The sequence below is a fragment of the Curcuma longa genome, chromosome 12, assembly GCF_044706935.1.
Source record: "Curcuma longa cultivar G26 ecotype Majalengka, Jawa Barat chromosome 12, ITB_CL_G26_1.1, whole genome shotgun sequence".
Lineage (NCBI taxonomy): Eukaryota > Viridiplantae > Streptophyta > Magnoliopsida > Zingiberales > Zingiberaceae > Curcuma > Curcuma longa.
Genome location: NC_133872.1, coordinates 2137917 through 2156670, shown reverse-complemented (window position 1 = coordinate 2156670; position 18754 = coordinate 2137917). Strand labels below are relative to the sequence as shown.

Below are 18754 nucleotides of genomic sequence, written 5' to 3'. Positions count from 1 at the left end.
GTCAAAATAATTAAATCATCCAAGATTCAGAAGATGACACGTTATTCTATACATGGAACCAACAATGCAGCTCCTTAATTAACTAAAACCCTGAAAAATTCGATCCAATCTATACCGCGCATTTATAAACGTGCGCCACCCGAGAACATTATGGTTCAGGAAAAAAAAGTAAATGAAAAGGGGATAAAAAGAGCAAATACGAACTCTGATTCCAGCGTCTCGTCACGGCCAGACTCGAGGAGAAGGGCGACATCACGCCGCATCTGCCCCACCTGCGCCTCGCGCTTGTTCCGAAGTAGCTTGATCCTAGCCATCGCCATCCTCGCCTCAGATTTGCTGCATAAAACCGACACAAGCGATCGGAGCTCCAGATTTTGCAAAGAAAAAGAGGAGAAAGAAGCAAAAGAGCGGAGGGAAGAGAAACCGACCATTTGGAGGGGTTGAAGCGTCGGCGGAGGATGGAGGAGAATCCGGCGCCCATCAGCTTCTTGAAATCACAACCTTTCTAAATAGCTCCTCACTGTCTGAAAGAAATAAATTATGAGGAGTTTGTCCTTGTAATAGTAGACAACCAACGAGATATTTAATTTTCATCTATGTTAGAATTCGACTTAGACCTATTGATAATAACATCTCTACAGGAATTATATGCGTTCCCGTGAGGTAACTTTGTCTTATTATTAATGTTATGGTTGGCAATTGTATAATATTCATTATTCTATGTCATATTATACCGACAATATAAAATTTTATATTTAAAGAATAATATATAAGATATTTAATTAATTTCTGAAACATCTAATTTTTAAAGATAAGGGATCATATTAATATTTTCATAAAACTAATTTATTTACTAATTGTGTTGATTTTGATTAAAATGTTAGCAAATTAAATTCAAGGCGTACGGCTATGAAACAGCTAAAATTTACAAAAAGAAAATATTATAAATAACTTGCTAAAGATGATATTTATTTAGTTATTTTGTTATCTTGTCAATTATCGATTGTCAATGATAAAATATTTTAATTTTTAAAAATATTCTTGTTTACTTTAACAATATTAGAAAACATGTAAAAATATCTATTATGAAAATTAATTCAGATAATAGTCATTCGTTGGTCAATAAATTAACATGTAAAAATAACCAAAACTAGATGCTAAATGACATTAGTAATCAAATTAGGTAATTGAGCCCAGTGAATAGATCCATCTAAAGTTTAAATGAGTTAATTAACTCCATTTTCGATTTTAACCATTTCGATTAAGAAGCTAGTTAAATAAGAAAACATGTTTTAAAACATTAGACAATGCCAAACATCAACAACCTGATGCCATGTAATCGATCCCCACATTGGTTATAAATATATGTGTCTGTAATTATTCTATACATACTCAAGCTAACTCTTTTCTTGCTAACTCTATTCTATAAATAAATGCCAAACATCAGTGTTACTTCAAGCTAACTCTTTTCTTGCTAATTTAGTAGCCTTTGCGACAATGTATTCTATACATATAACTACATCACAGAAAATACAAACTCAATGGGATTTGATGCTCATGCAACAAATAATTCTGCTTTGCCATCGATAAACAGGCTCATGAACTCCTCTCCATCAACAGTTTCTTTCTCGATGAGAAGCTGTGCTAGCTTGTGAAGGATGTCGATGTGAGTTGTTATGATTTGTTTGGCTCTGGAATAAGCTGTCTCTACGAACCCTCTAACCTCGGCATCCACCACGTCAGCAGTTGCCATAGAGTAGTCCTTTTGAGATGACACCTGATGAAGATAATAGCCATGCATAACATTTTCAGAGATACAACTCTGCATAGGAAGGTCGAGGAACAATATATATGAAATGGGAACTCTTGAACATTCAAACACGCACCTGTTGTCCTAGGAATGGATTACCACCAGGACCACCAATGGCAACCTGACCAATCTTTTTGCTAAAGCCAAATCTCTCGACCATTTGCCTTGCCACTCGAGAAACCTGCATGAAGTCATTTGATGCTCCTGTTGTCACGTTCTCTTGCCCAAAAATCACCTCTTCTGCTACCCTGAAATGCAGCAAGTGGTATAGCATTAAATAGCATGAACCTCTTGAAAGGATGAGATTAAACAATAACAGGAAGATCCATGCCCATAGTTCGAACCTTCCACCAAGAGCAACTGCCATTTGGTTCTCTAGGTAGCTTCTGCTATAAAGTCCTGACTCGAGCCTCTCCTCACTCGGGGCAAAGAAAGTAAGGCCCCCAGCTTGACCTCGAGGAATAATGGAGATCTTCGCGACTGGATCATACTCTGGCATGAGTGCACCCACAAGAGCATGCCCAGCCTCTGTAAGAAACATATTGTTCATATCAGTAGGTTTGAAAATTTAAGTTAAACAGCAAAATCAAAGCTTAGTTCAGAATGTATTCTTTACCATGATATGCTACCAGTTTCTTCTTTTCATCAGATACAACTGCATTTTTCTTTTCAGGCCCAGCTATTATTCTCTCCAGAGCATCTGATATTTCATCCTTGCTTATCTCCTTAAGGTCACGCCTAGCAGCAAGGATAGCTGCTTCATTCATTAGATTCTGCAAATCCGCACCAGTGAATCCTGGGGTTCTCCTAGCAATTTTTTCAAAATCTACATCTTTAGCAAGTGCTTTTCCTCTTGAATGAACCTGTAAATAGGCCAAGGCTTAATGCAATAGTTGGTAAGTACCAATTACACCTCCAGAAATATGATAACTGACCCATACAACATATCAGAAAACACACACAATGTAGGCCATAATAGTGGCTGAATACGATTAAAACCATGAAGTGATGCCTTGTGACTTTACAACCACACAAGCACCTTGTAATTGCAGAATAAATTTGCATTAGCATACTAGCATTATCATGTTTGTGGAAAATTGCCTAACATAACCTGAGATTTTGCCAAACTACCACCAGATTACCTACACATATATTACCGTATGATTGCAACACCCAAAAATAAGATGTCAGAACATGTTCAAGACTATAAACTAAAAGATGAATCATCAGAGCCCACAACCAAGTTCCAGTATGATAAAAATGTCATCTTTATGAGCCGCAAAGGGGAAGCAAAGTTAGATATTTGGGTAGTTCATTATGACTTCAGTAATCATAGCTTGAAACTGTGCAAAAAGAGGAAGGATTCAACAAGAGATAACATTAGAAACTCTGATGGGTTTTAGTGAACCAAATTCATTAATGAATCCCCATTCTTGGGTGAGACATCTCCATGTATCCATCATTAAACTCATAAATCATATTTTAGCAATGTCATAATAGTCCAAAATTAATGCATCCTAGAATTTACGCCAATGAACAAGAATAATTTACAATGAAGCACAATATCTTCACTCTTCAGTTCTGATAATCAATCTTGTATTAGTCCAAATTCCAAAACAAGGTAGCCATTTTTAACATGGCTACACCAGAAGATGCGGCGACAAATCAAATAACTGAGACCTTAAAGTATAAATTAATTTTATATTGAGGTTCAGTAGTTTATCAATACTTAGTTCATGGGGTCACTTAACTAAATAAAAGAGCACATCAAATTGGACAAAACACATGATTTAACGCATAATTATCCATGTAATGTAATTAAAAATAGTTAATAATTGATGCTTAGACCAAAACAAGAACTTCATTTTCCATCAATACTTTATGCGCCAATAAGATTAAGGAAGAACTAGTAGGCGGAATTATATAGTCAAACAAAAACTAATATCACCTTCCATAATATATCCGTATGCAATGATACTAAAACTTAAACAGTTCTGATGAAAACAAACTAGTGCTAACAAAACATCACATAATTTCAGCTTCTATTTTCATGGTATGCTTTAAGATTGACAGATTTCTACATTTGAAAAATGTGGTTTATTGAATAATCAATAACAAGTATAATATGAAACATTTTAGAAAAATCTCGATGAAAATTATCATCCATTTCTACTAACTGACCTGTAGTATTCTCACTCTGCCAGCTACATCAGGCCTATCCACTGTGACTTGTCGATCAAACCTTCCGGGCCGAAGCAGAGCTGAATCAAGAACATCTGGTCTGTTAGTCGCTGCCAAGACAATCACTCCACTGTTCCCTGAGAACCCATCCATCTCCGTCAAAAGCTGATTGATAGTCTGCTCCCTTTCATCATTACCGCCACCAAGCCCTGCCCCTCTCTGTCTTCCCACGGCATCAATTTCATCAATGAATACAATGCACGGTGCCTTCGCTTTTGCCTTCTCGAACAGATCACGGACCCTCGATGCCCCCACTCCGACAAATAGCTCCACGAACTCGGATGCAGCACAAGAGAAGAACGGCACTCCGGCTTCACCAGCCACAGCCCGGGCTAGCAGCGTTTTTCCGGTACCGGGTGGACCGACCAAGAGACAACCTTTGGGAATTTTCGCCCCCAAAGCAGTGTACTTGTCTGGGTTCTTTAAGAAATCCACCACTTCCTGCAGTTCTAGCTTTGCTTGATCAGCTCCCGCAACATCGGCAAAGGTAACGCCCGTCTCCGGGACCTCTTGGAACTTAGACTTGGACCGGCCGAAGTCCATAGGCCCGCCGAGACCACCTGGCCCTCCACCAGGGCCGCCCTGGGCACGGCGAAACAGGAAGAATAGGCCAGCAAATGCAAGGAAGGGAAAGAGGAGATTGCCGATGAAATTAAACAACCCATTGCCGGCGTCGCCCTCCGACACAGAGATGTCAACCCCGTTCATCGCCAGAATGTCGATGAGGTCCGGATCGTTTGGCACAATCACTGCCGCGCGGCGTCCATCGACGGCGGTGAGCTGGAGCACGCCGCCGTCCTTGCTGAAGCGGACGCGCTCGACCTTGCCCTTCCTGACGGCGTTGAGGAACTCGCTGTAGCGCCACTGGGAACCCTCGGGGAGGTCCGGGGACGACTGGGGACGGGGAGCAGTGAGGAGCGACTGGGCGAAGGGGTTGGAGGAGGAGTTGGGTTTGGAGGCAGCCTCAAGCTGGGCAGGGGATGAGTAGTCGGGAGCGGGGAGGGGCGCGGCGTCGTCAGCAAAGGCGGACGGAGGGAGGGAGGAGAAGAGGAAGGCGGCGGCGGCGGCGGTGGCGGTGAGGGGAGAGTGGAGGAGGCGGCGGTGGTCGCGGTTGAGGAGGGATCGGATGGGGGAGTGCCGGGTGCGGAGGGAAGGGTTGGGGGTCGGCTTAGCGCGCAGTCTGGAGCCAACGAGGGAGGAGGAGAGGAGAGGGTGGGTGGTGGAAGCCATGGAACGACCTTGTGGAGAAGACGATTGATTTGGGGGAAAAGTTGAAAGATTAAGATTTAAGAAGCGGAAGGACGCGCTCGAGGGGACTTGTGAGGAAATGAGGCGCTACGTGGAATATACTGAATCCCCAATGGTTTGGATATTTTGGGGAATTTTGATTTTCCTTTTTTTTTCTTTTCTTTTTGTTAATATGAGATTGGGGTTTTGCAATTGAAATAATATGACAAAATTCTCAAACTGCTCAATTTTATTGTGCATGCTTATGGATGTCTATTGCATTGGAATTAATTTTTTTTAATGGAGTTACACGTTTAAAATATGAATAGAAGAACAGTTAAAATTGGGGTCTAAATTTTATATCTATCAAGGTGAAATTATCATTTTATCTAGATCCACTTATATGGTTAGAAAAAATACAAGTATAAGGAGACGTATGTATTGCTCGGTATTATGAGAGATTATTAGTTGATTTACACTCTCATTTTAAGTTGTAGATATCCATTAAGATCAAATGATGACATATATCCTTTTCTTCTAAAAAAAATGAAATTTATCAGTTTCATGATCATATATGAAGAGACGTCTTAAAATTTTCATTTTGATCATTGTAAACAAATTAAGGAGAAATGATCATTCACTTTGATGTATATAAGTCAAAAATATAAAATCAGAGATTGTCAATTTATTATTGAATGTCTCACTAACACATAAAATGCTTTCACATTTTTTTTTGCAACAAGCGTCAAAGGGATGTTCTTTTTATTTTTATTTTATTATTATTATTAAAATATCTCATCTCATTTCAATCCATTATTATTTTAAAAAAATAATCTTGTTCTAAAATATAATATTATTCAATATACTATTATAATAGTTATGATTTATAATTAATTAATAATGATAAATATCACTATGTGACCGATCTGGTCCTATAGAAATTTTCCATCAGCCTGATCAGGGTAAATCGAGAAGTGCACACAGCGGCTAGTTCAGACGCCCAACATCCTTTGATTGCGCTCTCCATTTATAGGAAAATTCCTACAAATATGTTATAGTTGGGGATCGAACCGCGGATGTCTGGATGACAACTTGTATGTCCACTTAATATTGTCTAAATCCTAAATCCTAAACCTTAAATCATAATTAATTAATAATGCTAGTAGTTATAGTTGATAGTTGATATAATTATGTAGAAGTTCCGATCTCATTAGGAATATAATAATATAAAAAATAAAAATGAGTTAAAGTGGGATGAGTTATTGTTTGCTTTTTTTTAACAATGAAAGCTTATTAATTAAAGTGAAATAATCATTGCCAAATTGCAAGTGTGGCACTATTAGTTTGATTTGAGACATCTTAGAAACTCATTCTTCATTCCTTCGTGTTTACATGTGAAATAATTATTTCATTTTAACATACTCAGGAAATATAAACTCGAGACAATGTTCGGAGACTTAACAAAATTATTTATGCATTCATATTTGAATTTGAAACTCTGTAGATTTATGAATGTGAAAGATTATCTTATATAGAGATGGAAGTCTCCGGTTAGTAACGGTTTTAATTCAGCTGATTCAATTAGTCTTTGTAGACTTAACTGCAGTATCATTTGCAATTGAACCGTCGACGCTTGGACACTAATTCTTGTGTATTTGAGTGCACCTTTCAAACCATGACGGCCAACAGCTTCTTATATATATAGCCATCTTCTTCAGCTCCGCACTGTTGCTCGGCGTCGCCGGTGAGCAATGCGCCGGCGGGGTAGCGGAGCTCTGTGCCCCAGCGGATTTTGCTGCAGCAAGTACTACTGCTGGTGTGGAAGCTCGCAGGATTACATTGGCCCGAATGAGATAATGCAGCGGCGGCGTGACGGTGATTATTAATTAGTTTAGTCAGATGCTGAATTAATTAATCTAGATTTATTTTAAAGAATATATAATATATCGAAAGGAGTAATTTAAACGTGCATGTCTATATTTTTAAATCTATCGTATCATTAATTTGCAATGACCATCAATATCCAAGATCAAACTTTGCTCGACCATACTAAACTCAGTAAAAATTTCCATAAATAATATTGTTCCATGAAAGTTATATTCCACCTAATTAGTGAGTTCGTAAGTATGTTTTCCCATCAAACTTAATTAGCTTCTTATCCGTTCACGTACGTGAACAGAGCAAATTTCTTCATATATTTCTCATTTCTCACGTTCGATCGTATGTGGACCTTGGTGCATGTACCGGCCGCACAATGTCCATAAATGCCCACAACGCTCAACGTACGGCCGCGTGTCAAGCGACTGACACTGCAGCCGTGGACCCGCGAGTAACTATATATTCAATCTTAATTCCGCTAGAATTTAAGCGTGCTGCATGATTATTTCATATATCCTTATTTCAATCTTATAACCATGCTGCATGATTATTTCATATATCCTTATTTCAATCGAGACTGCATGCATGCAGTAAAATTAAACCGACGGTAACGCATCTCTCTCTATTTAAGCACCACCTCCGTCCCATTTCTTTCCATCATCCAAACCATGACGACCAGCACTAGGTTCTTAGCCATGGTCTGCATCGTGGCCGCGATGCTGCTCGGTGCCTCCGGCGGGCGATGCGGGAAGCAGGCCGACGGTGCTGAGTGCTCTAAGAACCGCTGCTGCAGCCAGTACGGCTGGTGCGGTGACACGCCGGCTCACTGCTGCCAGAACTGCCAAAGCCAATGCAACTGCACCTACCCTCCACCTCCATCGCCCTCCCCTCCACCTCCATCGCCCTCCCCTCCACCTCCGGGCGGCGGCGTGGCAGACATCATCAGTGCCTCCCTGTTCGAAGAAATGCTGAGGAATAGAAACAATCCAGCCTGCCCTGCAAGAGGTTTCTACACATACAACGCCTTCATAGCCGCCGCCAACTCCTTCGCCGGATTCGGGACGACCGGCGACATGGACACCCGGAAGCAGGAGGTTGCTGCCTTCCTGGGTCAGACCTCTCAACAGACTACTGGTTAGTAGTACGTACGATGCCAAGCAATAACTATTATAGTTGGTTAAAATGGAAAACAAAAACAAAAATAAAAACAAAAATAAAAACAAAAACAAAATTTTGTTTAATGGATTTCTTCGTAATTTTATCTCTAATTATTTCCTAGTTTGTAATTTTTTTACTACTATTAATATGGTGCTTCGTTTTGCTGGCTTTCAGGAGGGCAATATGATTGGGGTTACTGCCACAAAGACCAACTAAATCCCGGTTCTAATTTCTGCGTCTCCAACAATCAATGGCCGTGCGTCGAGGGACAAAGTTACTACGGCCGTGGCCCGATCCAACTCAAATAGTAATTTCCCATCCCTATTTTTTATAATTGTCAAATAATTTTCAAAGTAGTAAACTCATATTTTTGGAATATAAATAAATAAAGCGTAACTAATTTCTCCCCTGAGCAGCAATTACAATTATGGCCCAGCCGGGATAACTCTCGGATTGGACCTCCTCAGCGACCCAAGCTTGGTCTCTTATGACGTATTGATCTCCTTTAAAACGTCCTTTTGGTTCTGGATGACCCCGCACAATAATACACCCTCGGCCCATGATGTGATAACTGGCCAATGGATACCGTCCGATAAAGATATACAGGCTGGAAGACTTCCCGGATACGGTGTCATCACCAACATCATTAATGGAGGTAACGAGTGCGGGCACGGTTTCGATCAAAGGGGTTTCAACCGGATTCAATACTATGAGAGATACTGCGGCATGCTCGGGGTGGGTTACGGCGATAATCTAGACTGCGAAAAACAGATACCTTTCGATGTTAGCCACGTGGAGTTTCAACAACTGCAGACCTTTTAAAACTAGATCGCTAGAAAATGGCGATATATATATCGTAATGAATAAATCTGTGGCTCAAATGTATGTTGTATGTCGTGGTTATTATATATGCTAGCTAATGCTGTAATAAATGTTAATGAAGTTGATGAAAAAGTTTGGTAATGTGTTGGAGAATATTGAATAATTAAACGGTAGACGGTAAGGATTTGTTTAAATTTGAGTTAATGAGTAGATTTTATGCGTGCATCATGGCAAAAAGGGCAACAAAAAAAAATCTGTTTTTCTCCTAATCGTGAATCAAACTTTGTCTCACAGAAAGAAGTCTTTTTAAATCGAAGAGCAACTCCCCAAAAGAGTATTTTTAAATTGTCGAGTCACTCTTGCCTAATAGGCCCAACTTGCACACCTCCGTTCACTCACCAAGTAGAAGGGACGCGCATCTCCTTCCATGTCACGTTCGCCATTGCCAGCTGCGCCAAAACACCGACTCTGAGTTGGGCCGTTGGTATCCGACATTTTTTTTCCTTGCAATTCGCATTAACGTGTTCATGTAGTTCGAATACAACTTGTCTAACTTAACAGTTGATAAATTTTTTGAAACCTTATATGCACCTATTGGTCATAAAAAATTTCTTAAGAAGGCTTTTAGTGCATACATGTTAAGGTCTCGGTTCTCTATACTTTCTCCAACTAAATGGAATTTGTTGAGGAATTTCTTAAACTTGCCATGACATTGATTTACTGTTTCTCCTTCCTTTACGGTGAAGTTCTGCATTTGATTTATAAGAAGATCCCTTTTGGTGATATATTATTAAGTCGTTTTCGTTCAATTCAACCTGCCGTTCCTTGGAACTTTAAAATAGACCAACCTTGTTCAGTGGTTCCGTACTAAGTCTGCACTAAGGAGTTAACGTTGTCTTCGTGTTGTACTACGTCTTCTCCTTTATACAATTGTCCATCGTCCAAACTCTAGAACTTTGTCGTTTTCTACAATAGAAGGTGTGAATCCCTTAGTCACAATGAACCACATGTCGATGTTGATCATCAGGTAATACTTCATATGACTCCTCCAGTAAGGGAAGTTGTTTTCAACAAAGAATGGAGGACATTTGGTGTTGTAGCCCTCTTGCATCGTTATTTTACTTTTCTCCTTTGGTTGTTAATCCTCCGTGGCATCTAAGCTTTGATACCACTTGTTAATACCTGAGTGAGCTAGAAGAGGTGAATAGTTTCAATTTGCGTCGATTGAGAGATTTGCACAGTGGAAGACTTCAACACATAGAAACAACCACAAACAATACTAACACAGATAGTTTACTTTGTTAAAATATACTATTTTGAAAATATATTCAGAAATCAGAAACATATCAGAATATGTTGGAATATGCTATTCGGAGAAGATTGCCAATTTATTATTTTCTTAATTTATCTTGATGTAATAATGTCAAATATTTATTATTTTTTTTCTTTTAGCCAACTTGTATATATATGTAAAAAATTTTATACGGACATAGTGAGAAGAATATTTTTTCAAATTTCTATTATCTCCTCCTTCTTCCATATTTTTTTACATGGTATCAGAGTGATTTATTCTAGAAAGCTTCTTCGTCTAATATGATGGATTCAACTTCTTCTTCATTAGATAAAGTTGGAGGAAATATTGTTGCTAACAATTCTGATCCGTTTCTTCTTCAACACTCGGATCATCCAAGAATGGTTTTGGTCATCAAATGTTTGAATGGTGACAATTATGGCACTTGGAGTTGTTCAATGAGCATAGCTCTCGGCGCTAAAAATAAAATGGGTTTTATTGACGGAAGCATCAAGAAACCAGCATCGATTGATGCAACTTTTTGTCTTGGAAAAGGTGCAATGATATGGTTTTATCGTGGATCCTCAATTCTATTGAATCTGATATCGCTAATAGCGTGATTTATGCTGAGCCAGCTGCTGAAGTTTGGACTGATCTAAAGGAAAGATTCTTCCAAAATAATGCACCTAGAATATTTCAAATCGAGAGAGATATCGCTTCGCTATAATAAGGTTCTATGTCTCTTGCAGTTTATTTCACTAAATTAAAAGGCCTATGGGATGAACTTTCTTCTCATAATGATCTTCCAATTTGCACTGTGGTGTTATGAAGAAAGTAGAAGAACGAGAACAAAGAGGAAAGGTAATACAATTTCTTATAGGTCTGAATGAATCTTATTCTGCTATTCGTGATCAAATACTTCTTATGCAACCTCTTCCTACTATTGGGAGAGTTTATTCCATGGTTATAAATAAAGATAAACACAGAGACTTGATTGTCTCCAAGGAGGTCATGTTGGTGGATTTGTCACGCCCCGAGAAGGCCATCCGAAAAATTTCGGCAGCACCTCCCCAGTAACTATGACAATTCCTAAAAATACAAACAAATATACGCGACCACAAACGGTCGGAATAAGGACTACACGTCCCACAAGCAATACAGAAACATAATACTGAAGATAAAAGGCCTACACGGCCATACAACCACTAACACATGCACAGATAGTGAATATGCAACAACAGAATATAAGCGAAGCGGAAAACACAACTACGAAAAACATATGTCGCTCGTAACAAAATCGGAATCTCCGAATACAATCCAAAAGCATGAATAAGTGTCTACAACCATATCGAATACCATAAAATCCAAATACACCAACTAAACCAAGTAAAACAACCTCCCGAAGTGAGATGACAGTAGCTGACCGAATCTCCCAGCTCCAAGTACCTATCTGCTACCTGGGGAGAAATCAATGCAACCCCAGGGTCTGGGTAGTGAGTATTAAATACTCAGTGGGTACAGAAAGAAGTGCATGTAAAGTACAACAGCAGGAATAATATAAGAATCAACTGGAGTGAACAGGAATAGACTGAGTAAGAAATAAACTACAGCTAGCAGGTATCATCATGGATCATGGTAGTAATCATGTTATATCAACAGAAACAGAATAGGAATAAATCCTACTATACAACAGGATATATCAAGGTCTATCAGTATGGAAATCCAGAATAGGTCATACTGTGCAACGAATAAAGAAATCTACATGTATCATGTATGTAATGTCATACAAGTGCAACAGTCATAGCAAGCAAGTGCAACAATCGTAAGCATATGATGCAAGTAAAAAAATATCTATATCAACCTACCAACGGTGCATGTAAATACGCAGCAACCATAGCAACCAAAATATCCGTCACTGTCCGCACTCGTCGTCCCAGTCACTCTCCCAGAGCTCAGTGAACTGGGGGCCAGACATGACATGCTGCCAGCTCCGACAACTGACCACTATAGATAAGTGGGGAGGGGCAGTGTGGCAGGAGCTAGAGAGCAGTCCTGGATGCACCCAACTATAGTGCAATCCTCTTACCTATGTGGCACCTCAACACGGTGCAGGTAAGATCCACCAACAACAACAACTACAACTATATGAATGTATGGTGATCATCCCAACATGTAATAGCTACAATCATATAGCATGTTCAACAGGAATCCCTAAAGGACATCATCAGTCAGGGTTACAACAGTTAGGATTTATTCTAACATAGATAGGAAATCCTAAGGTCAACCAGCATGTGTCAAGTATCAACGGTATAAAATATCAACCATATCTCTAACATGTGAACAGGATAGTATAAGTACTGATCATCATGAAGGTCAACAAAAAGTATCAAGCATCGAGTATCAACAGATGTCAACGAGGTAAATAAACTAAGTATCAACAGTCTCAACATGGTAGGAAACAACAGAAAGAAACATGCACTGTAGAGAACCTGTATTGACCAAGTACAGGGTACCCACCTGATCAGAAGTCTGTAAATGCTAGAACCCCCAGAAAATATAATACTCCAAGTATAATAGGACCAATAAAGTCAAGGTCCTGCAATAGGATAAACAATATCCTTAATTACAACACTTACAACAAACTAATAAAACCCTACTAAAATCATACTCGATTTTTAATCATCTATACTTAGGTTAATTTCCAATTTAACCTAACCCAACATTTTAAAACCCAACAAATTGGTTAACTTAACTCAACCATGGTTAATCCTCAACTCACAACCCACTGATCATACCCATCCAACATAACTACTCTTAACTGGTTCTAATCAATTTCAACAGAGTAAATCGATCCACCAAAAATGATCTAATGCAAGCTTCAAGAACGACTTCAAAAGCTTACCTCGATCAAGCCAATCTAACTCAGCCCAACTCTTCCTTTGCAACCGAATCCCAAAGGAAATCACTGATCTGTTCCAAAACAGAATAAACCAAAATCATACAGTATCCCATTATCATATCCGAGATCATCCAAACCACCCACAAGTATTTACTAACAAGACACTCCAAATCCAACACTAATCACAACAACCAGATTTGAAATCAAAGAAACCTACCTCAAGATCAGATCAGAGACTGACTCAGCCTTCAAGTTCTTCTCCTCCTTTGGCTGCCGAGAACCCAACCAATCCAATCATAGTAATCGGCTGTGGAGATGGATATCAACTCAAGATCCAAGGAAACCAAAGAAATCTAAAGGAAATACAACTCAAAACCCAAGTAAACCAGAACCCTAGTTCACTTAGCTTACCCTTCTTCTCCGATTCCTTCTCTCGCTTGCGGCCGAAACCAACCGAAATCTCACCGTCGGCCAAATCCCCAAATCGAACTCGCGATTCAAGATCTGAAGAACAGAAACCCCTAATCTAAGCTCAAGAAGCCAAAACAAGAAGGATCTAACTTAATCTCTTACCTTCTTCTTCCTCAACCTCCGGTTCGTCGCCGCTACAGTCGCCCGATCCGAGCTCTTCCGGCGAGAATCGAAGCCTCCAACCCACTCCTAGGTCGCCGGCGATCCACCTCCGTCCTAGCACAGCGGAGCGCGCGTCGGAGAAGAACGAGGTCGGCCGCGTCGCGATCGGGGAGAGAGCAGAGGGAGTTCGGCTTGGAGCGAGATCGCGATGCGGGAGAGGAGTTCGTCACTGTAGCTTTTAATGGGTTTCCTAACGGGTCGGGTTTGAAAATCCAATAACCCTAGCCCAATAACCCATTACCCTTAACCCACTAGCCCGTGTCGGTATTTTACAGTGTTCCATCTTTTTATGTCATTCTATTATCTGTTCGTAAGATGACCGAATCTTTAAATTGTTCAATCACTTTTTTTTCCTGATTTTTGTCTTTTATAGGACTTGTCAACGAAGAATATGATTGGTTTAGGGAGACAACATAACGGTCTTTTCTATATCCCTTCTACACCATCAAATCCATCAATTCCTAAAGTCAATAATGTATCTTCACAGCATGATCTTTGGCATAAGCGATTAGGTCATCCATCCATGCAACCTATGAAACATCTTGCACAATCAGTTAGCGAAATTTCTATTTGTTCAAATAAAGTTTGTAATGTTTGTCCTTTAGCTAAGCAAACAAGATTACCTTCTAGTATGAGTTCCATTTCTACTAGTGAACATTTTGAATTAATACATTGTGACATTTTGGGACCTTTTCGAGCTACCTCCCATTCAAGAGCTCATTATTTCTTAACCATTGTCGATGATTTTTCTTGGTATACATGGATTTTCCTTATGTGTTATAAATCTGAAATGCAATCTTTGCTAAAAATTTTTTTGTGTTTGTTGAAACTCAATTTGATAGAAAGGTTAAAAGATTTCGAGTAGATAGAAGGGGTGAGTTTTATTCAATGCGAAATTTTTTTTATCATCGTGGCCGCGCTGCTGCTCGGTGCCTCCGGCGAGCAATGCGGAAAGCAGACCAACGGTGCTCTGTGCCCCAACAATCTCTGCTGCAGCGAGTACGGCTGGTGCGGCAACACGCCCGCTTACTGCTGCCAGAACTGCCAAAGCCAATGCAACTGCCCCTCCCTCCACCTCCGACGCCCACCCCTCCATCTCCGGGCGGCGGCGTGGCAGACATCATCAGTGCCTCCCTGTTCGAAGAAATGCTGAAGAATAGAAACGCTCCAAGATGCCATGCAATTGGTTTCTACACATACAACGCCTTCATAGCCGCCGCCAACTCCTTCACGGATTCGGGACGACCGGCGACATGGACACCCGGAAGCAGGAGGTTGCTGCCTTCCTGGGTCAGACCTCTCAACAGACTACTGGTTAGTAGTACGATGCCAAGCAATAACTATTATAGTTGGTTAAAATGGGAAACTATATAAAAAAAACAAAATTTTGTTCGATATCTTCATAATTTTATCTCTAATTATTTCCTATTTTGTGATTTTTTTTACTATTATTAATATAGTGCTTCGTTTTGATGGGCTTTCAGGTTGGTCGGAAGGCCAGCCATATGATTGGGGTTACTGCTACAAAGAACAAATAAATCCCACTTCTAATTACTGCGTCCCCAACCGTCAATGGCCGTGCGTCGTGGGACAAAGTTACCACGGTCGTGGCCCGATCCAACTCAGCTAGTAATTTTCCCATCCCTATTTTTTATAATTGTCAAATTAAAGTAGTAAACTCATATTTTTGTAATATAAATAGATAAAGCGTAATTAATTTCTCCCCTGAGCAGCAATTACAATTATGGCCCAGCCGGGAAAGCTCTCGGGTTGAACCTCCTCAGCAACGCAAACTTGGTCGCTACTGACGTATTGGTCTCCTTTAAAACGGCCATTTGGTTCTGGATGACCCCGCAGTATAATAAACCCTCGGCCCATGATGTGATAACTGACCAATGGATACCGTCCGATGCCGAGCGACATGCTCGGGGTGGGTTACGGCGATAATCTAGACTGCTATAATCAGACACCTTTCGATGTTAGCCACGTGGAGTTTCAACAACTGCAGGCCGTTTAAAACTAGATCGCTAGAAAATGGCGATATATCGTAATGAATAATCTGTGGCTCTGATGTATGTCATGGTTATTATGCTCTAGGTAATGCTGTAATAAATGTTAATGAAGTTGATGAAGAAGTTTGGTCATGTGTTCGGGAATATTAAATAATTAAACGGTGGACGGTAAGGATTTCTTTAAATTTGAGTTAATTGGTAGATTTTTTGCGTGCGTCATAGCAAAAAGGGGGAAAAAAAACATCGATTTTTCTCCTAATCTTGAATCAAACTTCGTCTCACATAAAGAAAAGCCATTTTAAATAGAAGACCAACTCTCCAAAAGAGTATTTTAAATTGTCGAGTCGCTCTTGCCTAATAGACTCATTCAAGAACCTCCATATTTTTCTATGGATTGATCTCAATTTTTGGATACATTGACCTCAAGATCTAGCAAATAGATCTAACTCATGCCTCCACTTGCACATGTCGCTGCAAAAGTTTCGATTCTCGTCATACGACCACAAGTCCCAGTCGCGAGTGCTGAAGACTCTCCCGCATCGCTGATTCGGGCACACTGAGTTGACTCGCCCAGGCTTTTCCCAAGTCATGTACCTCATGACCTCTGCTGCCTCCCTCCTGCACGCTTGAATCAAGGCACCATCGCCAGGTGTTGCTGCAGTGCTTACTCTACTGCTGTCCACGGCAACTAACTCATTCAACATCTCCACTGCAAGCGATCGTGTCTCCAACTCCTGAAACAGTATCATGCCGAGCATGTAACTTGTGACTGGGTGCTCGTCCACTTGAGCCTTGTGCAGATGGTCTAATCCTAGCGTCTTTTCTTTCAGGTTGAACATCTCTTCCTGCTCACAACATGTATTGAGTGATCACTTGGATTCAAAATTATTTTAAAATAAAATTGTAAAAAAAAATTATATATATGAAAACTTACAAGGCCGAGGATGAAGTAGGCATTGAAGTTGTCACAATTGGCACAAGCACGAAGCAAGTTGAAGTACTCTTGCTTATCGAACCAGTTAAGACTGAGTTCCAATTCCCTCCTAACATTCATGAATTTCCCTACTTTTTTCGCTCTTGACGCTTCATGAAAAACTTTACACCTACAATCATAAAAAATCCAATTCAATCAATTTATAATCACATATATGTATCTATACATCTACATGTATATATACGAAGACATTGTTTACGACAATCTACTCACGATTCTTGCAAACACTTTATGTCTTTGCGCGGCGTGGCAGAGGTGGAGGCAATGCGGACGCAAACCTCCACGACGAGATCATGAGGAAGAGAGGTGACATGATCATTCTCCCTTACAATGGCAGCCATGAACGTTCTCTATCTCCTTGTTTTCACAATGTATTTCCTTTCCTCCTTTCTTGTAAGCTTGAAGATTAATGACTCGGATGAAGGTGAGAAAGAGATAGTGTGTGGTTGGTAACGATATGTGATATGTATTTATAGAGTATGATTTACTTGAAATTAGTTAGAGGAAGCCAAAATTTAGGAAGAAATTAGTTAGAGAAATTTTCTCATAAAAGGTTACTGATTTCCTATTTTTCAGGAACACAATTGAATACCATTCATAAATTTTAAATTTCTAATAAGCCGACTTTATCAAAATTTTCTCATAAAAGTCATAGATTTCCTTATTTGAGCATAATCTAAAATGTTGGTTAATCTTTCACTGAACTAATTGCGAAAAAACGAGAAATAAAAGGAATACAATCTGCAGGGGAATCTAAAAATTAAGGGGAATCAAATTTAACAACTCCATTTAATTAATTTTAAGAAAATAAGCTTAATTGTTAATTTCTATTAGTCGAGATAAATTAAATTTTCCTGTGTTTGAAGATTTTTATTCCATTAAATTGATTTTTTTTATAAAAAATTAAATAGTTAATAGAAAATTAGTACCATTGATAAATTTCTAAATTATTTTTTTTGGAAAAAATTCAAGAAATGAAAGGAGTAAAAATAGTATAAATATTTAACAAATTATGAATGGGGGATGATATGCTGCGCGACTCTTCCTGCACGATCTATGCGCGCCTGCTGACGTGGCGAGCACATCCGCTTCGCGTGCGTGACAACGTGGCTCCGATTCTCTCCTCTCCCTAAACCCATCGCGCCTCTCCTCTCCATAAACCCTAAACCCAACGCGAGGTTAGAACCGCCGATTACTCGGCATTTTCCTCTGCCCCAACTTCGCCCTCCGTAGAGAGCTATTACTCTTTATCCTCTAAAGAGTGGTCTGGATCGGAAGCTGTCGATGATGTTGCGAAGAAGAATTCGGAGAATCTTGAAGCCGAGGAATTGATCGAGGAAGATGAGCCGGAGTTGCCTCCTGCGGCAACGGAAGTAGCTTTTCTGCCGAAAGATGAATCGGCCGCTAAATCAGATGAATTAGCCGAATTTGAAAGGGGGAACTCGAAAACTGCTGAGGAATCGGCCATATCCGTCGATAGTGACACTGGTTTGACTGAAGAGATAAGCCAAGTTACGGAGGTTGCTGCTGAGGTTCTTGAAGAGATTCCTCGCCGCGACAGAGAAAAGCAGCGGAAGGTCCAGCAGAGAAAAAGTTACGGAGGTTGTGCTACTTCTCTTGCTTTTCTTGAATTAATGTACTGATTAGGGAATATCTCGTGCTATGCAAGTCCGGCATAGCGCTCTTCATAGCAGTTTCTTATGTCAAGTTTGCCAAAGTTATTAATCACCTCAAAAGCCATATAGAAGCACGATGCCGTGACAAGTAGAAAATCTTCTTCTGGTTTTCT

At 39.8% G+C, this 18754-nt stretch overlaps 3 protein-coding genes and 1 pseudogene across 3 annotated transcripts; 2 read left to right on the top strand and 2 right to left on the bottom strand.

Annotated features, from left to right (window-relative positions):
* Positions 1-1333: 1333 nt before the first annotated feature.
* Positions 1334-5281, bottom strand: LOC141843142 (ATP-dependent zinc metalloprotease FTSH 1, chloroplastic-like). The gene is made up of 5 exons (XM_074731179.1): positions 3992-5281; positions 2427-2673; positions 2155-2338; positions 1887-2058; positions 1334-1777 (listed from the first exon to the last, which is right to left on the bottom strand). Exons 1-5 carry the CDS (start codon positions 5279-5281, stop codon positions 1556-1558), a joined length of 2115 nt encoding a protein of 704 aa, XP_074587280.1. The 3' UTR covers positions 1334-1555.
* A 2495-nt stretch (positions 5282-7776) lies between these two features.
* Positions 7777-9195, top strand: LOC141843005 (putative inactive chitinase-like protein LaCIC). Its single transcript, XM_074731017.1, has 3 exons — positions 7777-8290; positions 8489-8621; positions 8731-9195. The coding sequence occupies exons 1-3, from the start codon at positions 7825-7827 to the stop codon at positions 9134-9136; spliced, it is 1005 nt and encodes a 334-aa protein (XP_074587118.1). The 5' UTR covers positions 7777-7824; the 3' UTR covers positions 9137-9195.
* Positions 9196-14718: 5523 nt separating this feature from the next.
* Positions 14719-15976, top strand: LOC141843423 (endochitinase-like; annotated as a pseudogene).
* A 417-nt stretch (positions 15977-16393) lies between these two features.
* On the bottom strand, positions 16394-17306 carry LOC141843422 (uncharacterized). The gene is made up of 3 exons (XM_074731490.1): positions 17179-17306; positions 16906-17074; positions 16394-16816 (listed from the first exon to the last, which is right to left on the bottom strand). Exons 1-3 carry the CDS (start codon positions 17304-17306, stop codon positions 16394-16396), a joined length of 720 nt encoding a protein of 239 aa, XP_074587591.1.
* Positions 17307-18754: the final 1448 nt, after the last annotated feature.

Coding starts and splice junctions, on each gene's coding strand:
- LOC141843142 (XM_074731179.1), bottom strand. CDS start 5,281: ATGGCTTCCACCACCCACCCTCTCCTCTCCTCCTCCCTCGTTGGCTCC. Junction 2,339..2,426: donor GAAACTGGTAGCATATCATG/GTAAAGAATACA, acceptor TGTTTCTTACAG/AGGCTGGGCATGCTCTTGTG. Junction 2,059..2,154: donor GCAGTTGCTCTTGGTGGAAG/GTTCGAACTATG, acceptor GCTGCATTTCAG/GGTAGCAGAAGAGGTGATTT.
- LOC141843005 (XM_074731017.1), top strand. CDS start 7,825: ATGACGACCAGCACTAGGTTCTTAGCCATGGTCTGCATCGTGGCCGCG. Junction 8,291..8,488: donor GACCTCTCAACAGACTACTG/GTTAGTAGTACG, acceptor GCTGGCTTTCAG/GAGGGCAATATGATTGGGGT. Junction 8,622..8,730: donor GGCCCGATCCAACTCAAATA/GTAATTTCCCAT, acceptor TCCCCTGAGCAG/CAATTACAATTATGGCCCAG.
- LOC141843422 (XM_074731490.1), bottom strand. CDS start 17,306: ATGGCTGCCATTGTAAGGGAGAATGATCATGTCACCTCTCTTCCTCAT. Junction 17,075..17,178: donor ATAAAGTGTTTGCAAGAATC/GTGAGTAGATTG, acceptor TTATGATTGTAG/GTGTAAAGTTTTTCATGAAG. Junction 16,817..16,905: donor CCTACTTCATCCTCGGCCTT/GTAAGTTTTCAT, acceptor TGTTGTGAGCAG/GAAGAGATGTTCAACCTGAA.